The sequence below is a fragment of the Diaphorina citri genome, unplaced genomic scaffold (genome assembly GCF_000475195.1).
Source record: "Diaphorina citri unplaced genomic scaffold, Diaci psyllid genome assembly version 1.1 scaffold763, whole genome shotgun sequence".
NCBI classification, from domain to species: domain Eukaryota; kingdom Metazoa; phylum Arthropoda; class Insecta; order Hemiptera; family Psyllidae; genus Diaphorina; species Diaphorina citri.
Genome location: NW_007378196.1, coordinates 79,402 through 95,676, shown reverse-complemented (window position 1 = coordinate 95,676; position 16,275 = coordinate 79,402). Strand labels below are relative to the sequence as shown.

General features: G+C 36.8%; 1 protein-coding gene across 1 annotated transcript in view; it reads right to left on the bottom strand.

Moving 5' to 3' along the window:
• Positions 1-232: 232 nt before the first annotated feature.
• LOC103511889 (delta-1-pyrroline-5-carboxylate synthase-like) overlaps positions 233-16,275 on the bottom strand; it is a 79,911-nt gene continuing 63,868 nt past the window's right edge. Inside the window, exons 11-13 of the mRNA XM_026825512.1 lie at positions 12,804-13,053; positions 2,239-2,334; positions 233-978 (exon numbers count right to left, since the gene is read on the bottom strand). Of these exons, the coding sequence (XP_026681313.1) occupies positions 812-978; positions 2,239-2,334; positions 12,804-13,053 (513 nt within the window). The 3' untranslated portion in view covers positions 233-811. The remainder of the gene's footprint in view (positions 979-2,238; positions 2,335-12,803; positions 13,054-16,275) is intronic.

Here is a 16,275-nt window from a genome sequence, read left to right as displayed (position 1 = left end):
AGAACAACGTTTGCATGTCGTTATGTTACACATTTTTCCGAAAAAAAAGAAACATTTATTTTAGTTACATTTTAAGTTACTTATAGGATAAATAAAATATGAATCGGAAAATAAATATCATAATATATAATATCTCCTTAAGATAACGATACTTAGAAACGGATTTAAACATTTACTTCCTTTTGAATAGAAACTTTCCAACATTGCTGAGAATTGTTTCGACGTTTGCATGTCGTTATGTTACACATTTTTCCGAAAAAAAAAGAAACATTTATTTTAGTTACATTTTAAGTTACTTATAGAATAAATAAAATATGAATCGGAAAATAAACATTATTTTATATAATAAAATATTCTATCATAATAATAAGTCCTTAAGATAACGATACTTAGAAACGGATTTAAACATTTACTTCCTTTTGAATAGAAACTTTCCAACATTGCTGAGAATTGTTTCGAGTTTCATTTTCAAAGATTTTCTCTCATTGTTTGAGACAATGTTATTGTTAGAGGCTCTATTATTGTTTGAGCTTAGAAGTTTGGAAATTTTCTCATCGTATCCACCATCAGACTTGGTGTCCTCAGTGTTGATTTTCTGTCCTGCTGGATTATTTCGCTCGTGCTCTATTTCAATAGGTTGTGTGTTTAGAGAGGAATTACTGTCAGTGTCAACTATATCAATTTTATCATCTCCCGTTGAATTTTCTGAAAATTCTACTTCCTCAGTTGTGTTACTCTTTGAGCTAGGACCCGGAGTTGATGAAAGTGATCGAGTTTCTTCACATGTTTGGTGACGCGTTTCACGTTCGAGTCAATTGATGGGCAAATGTTCATGGACGAACGTGCAGGGACCGCCTTCAGCAAATTCAGAAGCTACGTGACCATCTCCGTTGAGTACCCATTTGGTGGTGAGCAGACCTTCAACACCCACGGGACCTCGGGCGTGAATTCTAGCGGTACTGATACCAACTTCAGCTCCTGCAAGTAAACACAGTCATAAAGTGTTATTATTAGTGTTGTCATGATGTGATGATGCCGAATGATGTTGCAAATAATGCAATTGTAATCCATTACAAATAACCCATTGAAAGAAGATTGAAATAACCCATTTCTAAGTAAAGGTGAAAGCTCATTAAGTGTTATTTGTAATGGATCATTATTGCCATTTTCATTTTCGCATGAAGGAGACTTGGGGTAGGGATGTAAATGAGTTGCAAATATATCGATAAATCGATATATCGATATATCGGCCCCTCAAATATATCGATATCATTAGGTACCTACTGTAGGAGGTGGGTTGGGTATTGGGGAGAATTTTTTGGCCCACCGGAAAATCACCTTGCTTTCAATATTCCATATGCAGATTGTCACTACATATTATGCATATTTATCAGCCAAAACTCAATTGTTAAAGGTAAAATCACACTATTTGGCATCGTGCCAAATATTTGTGACTTCTTATTTTTGTCATATGGTACGGTGGAGCTGTCTTTGGTTTTGGAAAATAAGAAGATCATGTGATTATTATTATTATTGCCATTTTCATTTTCGCATGAAGGAGACTTGGGGGACCTTGCAATCCTCTCAACTTTTTAACACCGAGGGGAGGGTGAGGGAGGAAGAGAGAGAGAAAGAAAGAGAGAGAGAAAGAAAGAGACCTATGAAACCTAATTTGACTGACATACTTTCAAATTATTTACAAACTGCTGGATCTGGGAGAGTCATATATCTGAGAAAACTTCATATCTTCCCTTAACTTTCTTCAAACTCCGAAATGCAAAATGAAATATTAATGCAACTTTAATATCATCTTCTTCAACTCTGTATGAACTTTGCAGATGCGAGTTACATTTCAACTTGAACGATTGAATTCATAATTTCATTTCTCTCCGGATTCAGAGAAATGTAAACAAGAGGGTATTGTTTACTATGTGGGAGATGTTTTTCATTTTGTTTCCAAAGCCTATCGAATTTTTATTTGGCAGCAACCTAGAATTTTTTTTCAAATACTTTGCTAAGGGTGTTTCATTATAAAAGTTAGACGATGAAAATACAAAACTTTCCAGCCCGCGAGCAATTTCCTTTAGAAATAAATTATTATAAGTGGTTTTTCGCTTTTGAATTCAATTTGGGCTCTCTAAACAGTCTACACAAAAATACCAATATGGGGATTAAGCCCTAAAGCAAACACTTTTGATAGAGAGTTAGAGAGAGTTCATATTTCTTTTTGTCACTTACCCAATCCAAATCTGTAGCCGTCGGCAAATCTGGAACTGGCATTGTGGAACACACAGGCACTGTCAACTTTCCTCTGGAAATCAGCAGCAGTGGATTCTGAAAACAAAAAGTATTTCCGTGTCATCAAGGTGTTCATAAATGGACAATTACTTGGTCTATATTGAGAGTCAAGTACTACCATAAAAGTAAATGACCATAGAGTAATGCAACAATAAAGTTTAATGCTGTAGAATTTGGGCATTATCCTTCTCCGGAAATCAATTTTAACTTTGCTAATAAGTTTGGAATGAATCTCCAATAGGGAAAACGACGTACCCTTTTAAAGCTCTCTGTAATAGGAATTGTCTTTTTAATGAAATTTTTATGAGCTGTGTCCGAAATTAGGGGACAAGAGGTAGCACAAGTGCCTTCAAGCAATTGATTAGCGAAGCAGAAATTCGGGAAGATGATGCAAACACTCCACAAACAGATTCGAGTATCTACCTAATTAACCTTTTCAACGACGATCGAGTTTAATGTTCAATAAATTTCTGTTCGTAGTAAAAACAACCTACCTATTTTTTTTTTCACAAACTGAGAAAAACAACGTAAAGATGGGTTTACACGCTCAAGCCCTTTGCACAAACTGGCTTGCGCATGCCGCTTTGTTCGTTTGGTACAAAACTGTGAGAGGAACCTAGAAAAAGTAAATGACCATAGAGTAATGCAACAATAAAGTTTAATGCTGTAGGATTTGGGCATTATCCTTCTCCGGAAATCAATTTTAACTTTGCTAATACGTTTGGAATGAACCTCCAATAGGGAAAACGACGTACCCATTTAAAGCTCTCTGTAATAGGAATTGTCTTTTTAATGAAATTTTTATGAGCTGTGTCCGAAAATGGTTCAGGAGCTTTTTATGATTCTACATGAGTATATTACGGTAGGACAACGTAAAGATTTTAGTCGTTCTTTCTTCCCTCTCTCTTCGCTTTTGGGAAGTTAAGACCTTAGCAGGTACAGTTTCCTCTATGAAAAAAGTAAAAAGGGTTTACCTACTTGGTCAAGTTCGTGTTTCATGATGAGAAACCTAATCCCTCCTTAACCTGAAAGAAAGCTGTGCAGCAGTTTCCTTGGGTTATCTTGATTTTTATGAGGATAAAGTTTCCACATACGTTTCTTGATACAGGTATTTTATCTAATCCCTCCTTAACCTGAGGCCGTGGTTATGAACAGGGCCATCGTAGGACATCGTCGGACTTTTTGCGTGTAAAGTTGGCGGGAAATTCTGATGAGAAACCTAATCCCTCCTTAACCTGAAAGAAAGCTGTGCAGCAGTTTCCTTGGGTTATCTTGATTTTTATGAGGATAAAGTTTCCACATACGTTTCTTGATACAGGTATTTTATACGTTTGTTTTCAGAGTAAAGACTCCGTTCTTGAGAAATTGATACCCCGTATGAGTTTAGTGCAACTTTCATTTCCAATTTAATAGTTTCTTACTATTTATGCTAGTACTTGTAGTGGTTCCTTACTGCCAAGCTGGTTTTCTTGGCAAGTATTTTCTAAAAGGTATCCGCAGATAAGTACGGATTTTTAGATCAGCTTTGAATCTGTCATATTATCTTTTGAAAGTCCCCAATTTCCCACCTTGAATTCGGGCCTAATCTCGTATAATCCCAATAATAATACCCTATTGTAAAACCATTATTATAAGCGGTTCAAGATACTCGTTTGATTTTAATGCAGGAAGACCAATTAATTTCAATGACTGGACGGAGAGAGTTAACGTCTTCAAATGATAGGAATTTTATTGGTACTTCCCCTTTATTAATTTCATCAGTACCAAGTAAGGTAAGATATGAAAGTTCTTGCTGATTTTACATTTCAAAGAGCCGTCTATCGGACCATTTTCTGTACACTTTAATCGTTCTTTCTTACGTCCTTATACCTAGGTAGGAAGAGAGACGGTTAGGAAAACTTATTTAGAGCTACCTCAAATAGCGTTAGTACTGGAGACTTGAATGCTATTATTTTTTGTTTTAGGAATCAGTCACGTAGGGTTATTTATTTTAGGGATGATGCGATGGCACATAGACCTTTTTAAAAGAAATCAGCGGCCAAGTTGGACCTGATCAGGTTCAACCAAGACATAATCTCACCCCCCCCCGTTTTTGAAGATATTCTCAAAATTTTATAAAGTGGCAGATTCTCAATGTAATGTATTTATGCATATCCCTAAAGTATTGAATACGCCACCAGTGAAGTAGGTATTTATTTCGCTCAGAAAACATAAATCTGTCATAACTGTGACTTGTTTTCATTTAATATGTCAGGATAACGTGAGATTTATCTCTTCTTCCCTGAGCAGCTTCACCGTTTTGTATATTAGACCGGTACGGGTGAGCTGTCTTTGGTTTTTGGAAAATAAGAAGATCATGTCATTATTATTATTATTGCTATTTTCATTTTCGCATGAAGGAGACAGCTTGCAATCCTCTCAACTTTTTAACACCGGAGGGGGAGGGTGAGGGAGGAGAGAGAGAGAACACGAAAGAGAGAGAGAAAGAAAAGAGAGAGAGAAATAAAAGAGAGAGAGAGGAGGAAGTGACTTAGTTCTTTGGAAAACCTTTGGAAAACTCTTTAATTGAAATACCGAGAAAATGTTCTCTTGAGAAAAAAAATCAACGTAACGAGTAAAAATAAAGTGGGAATTCGGAGTAAAAAGGCAACTTTGGCCTTATTATTATTATTAGGGGCAATAAAAATAGAGCTTATTTAGGTCAGGTACATGATAACATACAGAAGTACATTAGTACTTCCCCTATATTTATAAAATATAAATATGTACGTATAAGAGTTTATTGCGAAAATTATAAAAGTGTAGAGGTAGAGTTATAGTAAACTGATAAGGTCATAATTATCAGCGTTTTCTGTCTCACAAAATTTGACCCATACAAACAAGCAAAGACTGCAAAGAACGCAAACAAACAACACTAACAGGGATCTCATGGTAAATAAAAGCATGCAAAAAGATTACCTACATTATTTCTGAGAAAACAAGGAAAGTAAAAATTATCCTCAAAATTCTCATGAATCATTGCCCCTGTTTTCTAAACTTATTACGGGAGTTGAGTGGGGATAACTTGGTAAAGAACGAGTATGAATATGACTCGATTTTAATATAATATCATGTCGCGGGAAAACTGCTGATATGAAAAGTTGGAAACTTTCGCCACAATGTTTTATATACGTAAATGTTCTCGCATATAAGTTCATAGAAGTATGTACTTTCATATAATTATGAGGAGGAATGGAGTGGAGAGAGCATTCACTGTTAGGCCAGTCACTCACATTCAGGTAGACCTGCCAGGCAGGCCTGATCAGGTGTACCTATTAGGTCTACCAGGTCTACCTGATAGTGAGCATTCATTGTTTTTTGGTTTGAGGCGGGATTAAGTCCTTTTGAGGCTTTTATCCTGTCGAAATAGGACATGTTTAATTAAATCAATAGTAGAATACAACAATTTATTCTTCTACTTGATTGATGACTCACTGACTTTGTGAAGGTCTACTCTAACTATTGGGCCTTGTGACATCACAATCACATACAAAATTCTAATGCAGCATGGCTGGACCGAAATTTATGTGGAATTCCAACGTATGTGTAAAATTTCAATAGTAAGATTTTGACTCAACTATTTTCTTCATACTTTTGAAGTTTCATAACCCAGTAAGACTTAACTATCTTAGTCATACTTTTGAAGTTACAAATAGGTACGTATAACTTTGACTTTCCCCTTTTATACTTTTGTTTGAAACTCCGAACAATACAAAAGTTTTCTTTATCATTTTCTTCTATTTTTCTGAACAACTACTCATATTCTTTTGTCCATTCTCATTCTTAGAGATATACGTATGTATATTACGTATATCCACCATTTTTTTACACCATAAAAATCACACCTCCCCGTCGAACAATGGCCAAACATACCATTGTTTGAAGGAAAGAAAGAACTGAAAGAGGGAGAAAGAGAGAGAGAAGAAAGAGAGAGAGAAGGAGAGGGAGAGGGAGAGAGGGAGAGAAGAAGAGAGATAGAGAGAGAGAGAGAGAGAGAGAGAGAGAGAGAGAGAGAGAGAGAGAGAGAGAGAGAGAGAGAGAGACATTATGGGATTCACAGAGAAGAAGAATGGGACGACGTAACCCATATGGGTACCTATAGTTAGTTTAACTTCAGTCACTTCAGTAGAGGAGGAGAACTATCGATAGTTTTCAAAAAATATCGATAACTATCGATAGTTTTCGATAGTTTGTTTTATTACATATTTTCCTTCTTTCTAAAGTTATCGATAGTGCATATTTTCCTTCTTTCTAGTTATCGATAGTGCTATCGATAGTTCTCCTCCTCTACACTTCAGTGATCCATGGAGAATTGGTGCACTCAAATATTTTAAATTCAACGTGTTATCGCCACCGATCTGGCTATCCTTGATTCAAAACCTGGAAATGCCAGCGTTGTAAGCGCTAGGTCACGGGATCGATTCCTGCCTGGGGCGGATTTTATTCCCAACAGATAATGTTCGTTCTCGGATCGGCTGGCTTTCTCCTATCCTGTCTTTCTTCTCTCTTCGCTTTCACAACGATAACACTTTAGCAGTTACAGTTCCCTCTATCAAACCACGGAAAAAACCTACCCGTACATAATAAGGTGAAATCTCGTAAAGCACACAACCAAGTATAAAATTCAAGTATAAAACACAAAATAAGTATAAATTAAAAGACTTCGTTTGTAAACCAGAGCAGAAAGAAGGACGCAATTTGCATAAAAGCTCAATTTTCATCTTTTCGACATTTTTGTTTTGAGTTTTTTGTTTGAAAAACTTGAAATCCTTTTAAAAGGGTGTACAGTGAATGGTAGGGTTTCAGGGGAGATTTCTGTATAGGGTCAAAGGGGGGCCATAATCCTGACTTGAGACCCTGAGGGGTGTAAGGAGTTAAGGAGGGACGGAAGGAAACTAGTGGGGTCCCAAAACTTTTTTTCTACTATTAGTTGGGTCCACAATTTGCGAACCAGTCGACTACCTTAAGAAAAAAGGTCATGGGACCCAACTGGTCGAATAAAAAAAGATCCCTTCGAGGGCCCAAAATTGCCGCCCCTGGGCCGTAAAAGTTGTAACTTTTCCACCGTTTTTGTTTCGTGTTTGTTTTTGTCCCCTCTTGTACACAAAAACGGCAGAAATTAAAGGAAATTCTCAGGCCGTTTCTGTGTTTAAACGTCTGATTTTGTTGACTTTTGCTCAAAGTCCCCCCCTTGGGGGAGGGAAGTTTATAAAGCGTCCTCAGTCAGTCCGATGAGGTTTAAGGTAAATTTTGGAATTAAATTTTCTGAGTTCAATTATCTTTTGGTGCTCCCTACCAGATAACGTCTTGGAATTAAACGACACAAAAATAAATAAATAAAAGAGATTTCAAAGTGGATTTTCCTTAAATAAATTAGAAAAATAAATAAAATGGATTTTAGGTGGAAATGTTTGAACTTGGAATGGATAAGTTTTGAAGTGAAACATGAAAAATCAACTAAGTCCAAAGTTTACAATAATAAAAATAAATACAGAAATAGGTAAATAAATAAATAAAATAATTATATATTTTAAAGTAAAAATGTTGAAATGAATTTACAAGACAAGCTTTAATAAATAGTATAAATTTAATACAGAAAAACTCGGTCAAATCCGAGTGTCTAAGTGAAAAAAAAAAAAAAAAAAAAAAAAAATTGGAAAATCTTAGTCATACTTTTGAAGTTACAAATAGGTACGTATAACTTTGACTTTCCCCTTTTATACTTTTGTTTGAAACTCCGAACAATACAAAAGTTTTCTTTATCATTTTCTTCTATTTTTCTAAACAACTACTCATATTCTTTTGTCCATTCTCATTCTTAGAGATATACGTATATTACGTATATCCACCATTTTTTCACACCATAAAGATCATACCTCCCCGTCGAACAATGGCCAAACATACCATTGTTTGAAGGAAAGAAAGAACTAAAAGAGGGAGAAAAAGAGAAAGAAGGAGAGGGAGAGAGGAAGAGAGAGAGGGAAAGAGGAAGAGAGAGAGGGAGGGAGAGAGATAGAGAGAGAGATAGGGAGAGAGAGAGACATGGATAGCAGAAATTGTGTCAAGTAAATAATTGTCTTTGTTCTGCTGGCGAAGGGAAGAAAAATCTTGGAGATTTTTTTCTCTCTTCGTTAACCCCTGTAGTGAGTCGTGGAGAAAGCTCTAAAGTGGTTGCAGGAGATTTGGGAATGGAAGGGCATAGGATTAGGATGCAGCTGTTGAAAATTCAAGATGCATCAGTGGTGTACCTGGGGAGTTTGCATACAGGTGAAGAAGAGGGAGGAGGAGGAAGAAGAAGAAGAAGGAGGAGGAGTAGGAAGAAGAAGAAGGAGGAGGAGGTAAACTAAGAAAAAGAAGGAGGAGCAAGAAGAAGAAGAAGAAGAAGAAGAAAAACAAAATGGCAAGCTCGTTGGAATTAAATTCTGAAAAACAGACACTCCTAGACAGATCGATTTTTTTCCAGATTACAAAATTTACAATTTGAGAGAGAAAATTAGAGAAAGATTGAAGAGAGAAATACAGAGGGAAAGAGAAAGAGAGAGAGAGAGAAAGAGAGAGAAAGGGAGAGAGAGAGAAGCAAATTAATTACATTTCTTTCTATTTGAATCTCATTGAAAATGTCTACAGGGAAAAAAAAGAGGGGGAAAGAACGCGAAATCAAACGAAAGCGAGAGAGAAAGATTGAGAAAAGAAAGACAGAATGAGAAAAAGGTGGAGAAGGAGGAGGAGGAGGGGAAGAGGAAGAGAGCGCGAGAAAAATGAAAGAAGGGAGAAGGAAGAAGAAAGAGAAAGAAGAAGACAAATATAAGGAAAAGTTTTATGTATAATTTACATATATACTTCTTGTTATCCCGCATTTGAGAAAGAGGAAGAGAGAGAAAGAGAGAGAGAGAGAGAGAGAGAGAGAGAGAGAGAGAGAGAGAGAGAGAGAGAGAGAGAGAGAGACAGACAGACACACAGACAGACAGACAGACACACAGACAGACACACACACGGACCAATGGCTGAAACTTTGTATTTAGGCTCTAGGGACCTCAAAACGTGTTTTGGCACTAAAAACCTACCATCGAAAATTTGACCCGATTACATTACTTTCCTTCCTATAGGATAAGGAAAGTAAAAAACTGCTTTTTCTGCCTTTCAGGAGGCTCTTGATTGGATTCCTTGTAAGAATACAAGATTTTCATATGGAGTGTAGGATTGGACAAATTGGGGCTTTAATTGGATTACAAAATAGGATGAAAACGAATAATAATAAAAACTATATTGAAAAATAATTTTCATTAGTGGAGACGCCAAAACTCTTTTTCACAATAGCGCGGATAGAAAATATCTTTTTCTTTTTAATTTAAAATATTTTTTTTTTTGTTTTAGTATTTTTGTTGTATTTTTTTTCCATAAATAAATGTAAAAATGGGATTTATTCTCGTAAATATGTGTAAAAAAAAAATCCACTTTTATTTGGAGTTTTTTTCGACTTCACTGAAGAAATAAGATTAGGTAGTAAGCACTCGTAGGTACAAGTGTACGATTGCACATGATAATGTTTTAGGTACCTAATTATCAAATTATCATTATGAAGTTTATAATGATTTTATTACCTAGTGGAGATGTCAAAATGTCTTTACGAAATAAAGATACATTAGATTTTCATTTCAATCACGATCCGCCGTCTTAACGACCTGCCTCCAAACAACTACTCATATTCTTTTGTCCATTCTCATTCTTAGAGATATACGTATATTACGTATATCCACCATTTTTTCACACCATAAAGATCATACCTCCCCGTCGAACAATGGCCAAACATACCATTGTTTGAAGGAAAGAAAGAACTAAAAGAGGGAGAAAAAGAGAAAGAAGGAGAGGGAGAGAGGAAGAGAGAGAGGGAAAGAGGAAGAGAGAGAGGGAGGGAGAGAGATAGAGAGAGAGATAGAGAGAGAGAGAGAGATGGATAACAGAAATTGTGTCAAGTAAATAATTGTCTTTGTTCTGCTGGCGAAAGGAAGAAAAATCTTGGAGATTTTTTTTTCTCTCTTCGTTAACCCCTGTAGTGAGTCGTGGAGAAAGCTCTAAAGTGGTTGCAGGAGGTTTGGGAATGGAAGGGCATAGGATTAGGATGCAGCTGTTGAAAATTCAAGATGCATCAGTGGTGTACCTGGGGAGTTTGCATACAGGTCAACTCTGCCTCGGTGGTGTAGTACCTGCCTCGGTGGTGTAGTGGTCTAGGCGCTCGCCTGGTAAACAGGAGGGCGTGGGTTCAATCCCAGCCGAGGCATGGAATTTTATCCTCAATATAATTTGAGAATTTGACCCTTTAAAATATTTTTTTTTTTTGTTTTAGTATTTTTGTTGTATTTTTTCCATAAATAAATGTAAAAATGGGATTTATTCTCGTAAATATGTGTAAAAAAAAATCCACTTTTATTTGGAGTTTTTTTCGACTTCACTGAAGAAATAAGATTAGGTAGTAAGCACTCGTGGGTACAAATGTACGATTGCACATGACACATGATAATGTTTTAGGTACCTAATTATCAAATTATCATTATGAAGTTTATAATGATTTTATTAGTGGAGATGTCAAAATGTCTTTACGAAATAAAGATACATTAGATTTTCATTTTTGAGTTTCGTTTATGTTTTTAAATTGATAACTACAAGTTCGGCCATGCCTTTTCCACAAGTTTGGCCATGCCTCGGGATGAACTAGCGGGATTCCGGAGCGACTACAAGTTCGGCCATGCCTTTTCCACAAGTTTGGCCATGCCTCGGGATGAACTAGCGGGATTCCGGAGCGAAGCGACGAATTCAGCTAGTACTATATCAAACCTCTTTGAAAAAATCAAATCATAGCAACTAGCAACCCTGCATCCCTGCAATAGTCGGCCATGCCTTTTCCACAAGTTTGGCCATGCCTCGGGATGAACTAGCGGGATTCCGGAGCGAAGCGACGGAATTCAGTAGTCTTATATTATAAGAACGAGATCCATTCACTCATTCACATTTCACACACTGATCGCTCTATCTCGAGAACCACAACACGCCCATAAAAGCCAAACTTTTTTTCTCTCTATTGGATCATACTGAAATTTAACCGCTAACTCCGGACCGGTACTGAGTAAATATGTCAAATAATAGTGAAAATAGTAGGACATTTTGTTTTCTAACTAATAGATCGATCCCCGATTCACTCTGACGTGGAGCGACTGAGATATTAGCGAAAAAGAGAGATAGGTTTGGTGTGACTTTAATGTAGGCCTCGGCTCTCATGGGTTAGAATACCCCTATACCCACAGCCAAGAGGTCCCTATCTCTACCTCACTAACAGACAAACACTATATGAACAAGAATGATCGTTCTTAGATCAGTCTCAAGTAAAAATTGACCAATCAAATGCCTTGAGACTATGCTTAGCACGAACTTAAGTAGTAAGCAATTTCTTCCTTTCAAAATGTACATTAATAAGGAAAAAATGAGATATTTTTTTCAACTTAATTATATTTCCATTTTTCCCTGTCTCCATTTTTTATTTTTATGAGTAGTTATGTGCAGGCCATATGATCCTCGTGAATTAGGAGAGTCTCCATGGCATTGCAGGCGGCGGGGTAATCACATTTTGAGTCCCTTGCTGAAACATAGTGAAAGACATAGGAATGAAAAATACAGATAGTGGGGGACCGGGGGGGTAATGAGCTTTTAATAAGACGTAAACAGAGCTTTCGGGGACGCTCTTCAGTGTACTGGGGTCGTAGAGATGCGTAAAGAGCGAGTGAGGTGTTAGGAAGAACGGCTCTTTTCAGTGGACTACTCAGTCAATGAGTCAGATAGTAACTCATCAAACCTAAAGAGTTCAAGAGTGATTTATGGTACATGTTTTAGGATTTCTGAACTATTTTGTTGTAGGTATGTACTAGTATAGGGAGCACATTCATCAAATATTAATTTCATTTCATACACTGCTAATGCCGCCACTGGTCGCTACCCGATCAAAGTAGCTACTCCATTGTCCTCACGAGGCCGAGTGCAGCCCGAACTCCAAGCACTGAGCTGAAAAACTTCAACCCCGCCGGGAATCGAACCGGCGTGCAAGCCTGGTGTGATACCATGATACCTACTCGGTCATGGAGGTTGCTCCTCAATATCAAGACATTCAAAAGCGACAGCAAAATTTTAGAGGGACAAGGACTTTGATTGTTATAGTTTCCCTCTGTAAATAACGTAAAAAAATAAAAATAAAAAAATGAATAAATAAAATAAAAATAAAACCACTTACCGTTTTCGGTGACAATAACGTCCGTATGACTGCTACCGTAGGTGTGAATGTGGTCTACTGCCTCCTGAAGGTCGCCCACCACTTCGATGGCACACTCCAAGCTTCCATATTCGGTCTTCATGGATTTGGCACTCTGTAAATAACGTAAAAAAAAAAAATAAAAAATAATAATAAAAATAAAACCACTTACCGTTTTCGGTGACAATAACGTCCGTATGACTGCTGCCGTAGGTGTGAATGTGGTCTACTGCCTCCTGAAGGTCGCCCACCACTTCAATGGCACACTCCAAGCTTCCGTATTCGGTCTTCATGGATTTGGCGGGTGGGGGCCCGAACGTCAATTTCTTGGTCAAATTGGGCCCGGCGTACACTTTCACCTGCAGAAACAAACATTTTTGAGCGATTGATGAACAATTTGATCGAATAGTATCGTTAATATAATATCAACTAGATACCTACATAATATACGTATAGATATACACAATTTTAACGAGGCACATAAAATGTAACTATAACTAGGTACTCCTAACAGTCCTTACATTTAGTTCACTCTGCATCGCCAGCCTAGTTAGCTTGGTTGGTAGCGGGTCTGCCCTGTAAGCGCTAGGCCGCGGGTTCGATTTCCGCCCGGGGAGGATTTTATCCTGATCGGATTAAGTTCGTTCTCGGAACGGCTGGCTTTCTCCTCTCCCGTCTTCCTTCTCTCTTCGATTTCAGGACGATAAGACCTTAGCAGTTACAGTTCCCTCTGTTAAACCTTGAAAAAAATCACTCTGCATCACATTTTCAATTTTTCACAGCCTCCACACCTATACATCAAGTCTTTTATGAAGCTAACATCAAGTCATTTTCATTTAGTCTCGGAACGGCTGGCTTTCTCCTATCCCGTCTTCCTTCTCTCTTCGATTTCAGGACGACAAGACCTTAGCAGTTACTGTTCCCCCTGTCAAACCCTTTTAAAAAAATCACTCTGCATCACATTTTCAATTTTTCACAGCCTCCACACCTATGCATCAAGTCTTTTATGAAGCTAATATCAAGTCATTTTCATTTATCAAGCATCAAGGTCCTAACGCATCGTTTTCTCTGCATTTCTTCATTAACAGTTCCATATACTTGTTTCGTGATTAACTTTCAAAGGTAAATCCAATAACAAATAGTACCGTCTTCTTCGGACCTGTGTCCACACATAGTGGACGTCTGCCGATCGATTGAAAATGTTCACTGCCTTAACAACATAGATTCACCTCGTCGATCGACGGCCGTCAACTATGTGTGGACATACATATGTAGCTTAACGTTCCCAAACAGGATATAAATTCAGAACTGAGGAAACCCTACACATGATTAAGAATGCAATACTGCAGGCATGATCGTCTGTAGCAACCTTTAACCTTTATGGTCTTGATTTTAAATCATTACATGAAAGTAAAATCAAAAAATCAAATCAATAATAATAATAATAAACTGAATATTAAACAAATTAGGTATGTACATTAGGTATTGATTTTCTCTAATCACTACGGGCTGAAAAATTCCCGGAGGGACGGACCCTGCTTGTTACTTTCTATTAAGACTCAAGATCAGCGATTTGAGAAAACTCTAGAACTAGGGAGCACAGTAAAATGAGCAAATGTTTTGTTTCTCAAGAGTGTATGACCATTTTGTAATTTGTAAAAAATAAATATCATAATAGGTACGATAAATAAAAATAGAAAGTAATAACCTAAGATGAATTTTCAATGAACATAAGACCTGGGTGAGGTACTGAAGGCACAAAGAATTTTCGTGAGCAATTTTGTTATCTTGAAATACCTGAAATACCGAAATGGGAGCTAAGAGGGGAGAAGGGGGGGGGGATAAAAGCCGACGTCTCAAGAAAAAGCTTAGTTCTTAGGTGCTGCCTACAGAGTGGAATTAGATTTAAGGCTTTTATGCCGGACGTCAGAGTTTTAATTCCAGCCAGAGTCGATTTTTTTCGTTTTTATTATTTTTTTTTTTGCTTTTATTTCGAATAGTATTCTTTCTAATACGACATACGACCCATCACTTATGCTGCTAAGATTGATCGAGATCGAGAGTGCCCCCCTTCCAGTCAACTGGAATTCACAGTGGGTTTGAAGCCAATGCAATAGCTGCTGGCTGAGGACGATTTAGGAGCTACTTGTAAGTTAGTGGGAAACGACCAAATATCCAATTTGAACACTTGTAATGTGGTCACATCCACTAAAACTTGTAATGTTGTGACATCCTCTAAAAATTTTGAAACGCCTTTGACACAGCACTCGAATTACATAGTTTGTACAGTCAATAATTGTACCACGCCGTCTTTTTCGAGAAAGACGTCTTTTGCAAAGTAATTAAACTTGACACTTCACCAGCCCATCAAGAATAGCTTCTTGTTGCAATAGATAAAATTGATAGACATACGTCGCGATTAAGGTAGCTCTAATATACGGTATAAGCGTAGGGTAACCCGACTTTGATGTAGGAAAATTCAGACATACGGAGATAATAGATGAAATATACCACAAAATTGTGCCTACGACATCTTGCTTCTCTTTATCAAAGCCTGAGAGATTGTGGCCTGGTGAGAATTTTGAATATTGCATTTGAGGATTCTTGTTTAGACTGCTGGAGTAAAGGGACATTTTAAATTTTTTTTTTTTTTTTTTTTTTTTTTTTTTTGCTAACAAAACTGTAACTGTAACTATAATAATTTTAGATATATTTTAGTTAACCTATATCTGTTCATATCAAGCTATTATGTTCTTCTTGTACTATGGTGTCGTAATGTTCTTTCAATATTAATTCTACAGCTTTCAATATTTTAATACTTTACACAAAGAGATCTTTCAAAGCTGAATGCAAAATCAATCTTTTTGGTGTAAAACTCAAGTTGAGTTGAACATTGATGGTAATTTTTAAAAGTACTGATTGACATTAAATGGGTTAATATTTAATAACAATGTTTTGCAAAAAAAACTTTACTCATTTTCAAACGTTGGCTTTCTATATTTTTTTTTTCTATTTTGATATAACCCATTTTTTAACAAGGTCAACTTACGCCTCTTCTATTTTATTTATTAAAAAATATAAAAGATCGACTCAAACTCAACTACTACAAATTTTTCTTTTCTTTGGGGTGGGATGGAGTTTTGTTTATTTTTTGTGGCACTTGATTTATTTTGGGAGGAACGACTTGGCGGGGTCTTTTTTATGCCATTAAAAAATATAAAAGATCGACTCAAACTTAACTACTACAAATTTTTCTTTTTTTTTTCAATGAAAATCTGGGAGGTAGACCTTACAGCCTGTCTAGGATTGATTGAGGTTCACTGGATCGAAGCGATTGCTAGATTTGCTAGTCTTCTAACTAAATCTATTAGGGTATACCCGATACCAACTCTCCTCTTGTCCATTTCTTGTCCTCAATTCCTCATATCTCTCCTATAACCTTAATCGGAGTTGAGTCGACGTCGCTGCGCCGTCGATCTGAAAAAGTACCTACACTTCCTGACTGCCTCGACAAAACAGTTTCAAGTTTTCACCTCGTCGATCGACGTGGACTATGTGTGGAGAGAGCTTTAGACCTTACAGCCTTTCTAGGTATTTTCTTTTTAAACAAAAGTATTCTAGGTATTTTCTTTTTAAACAAAGGT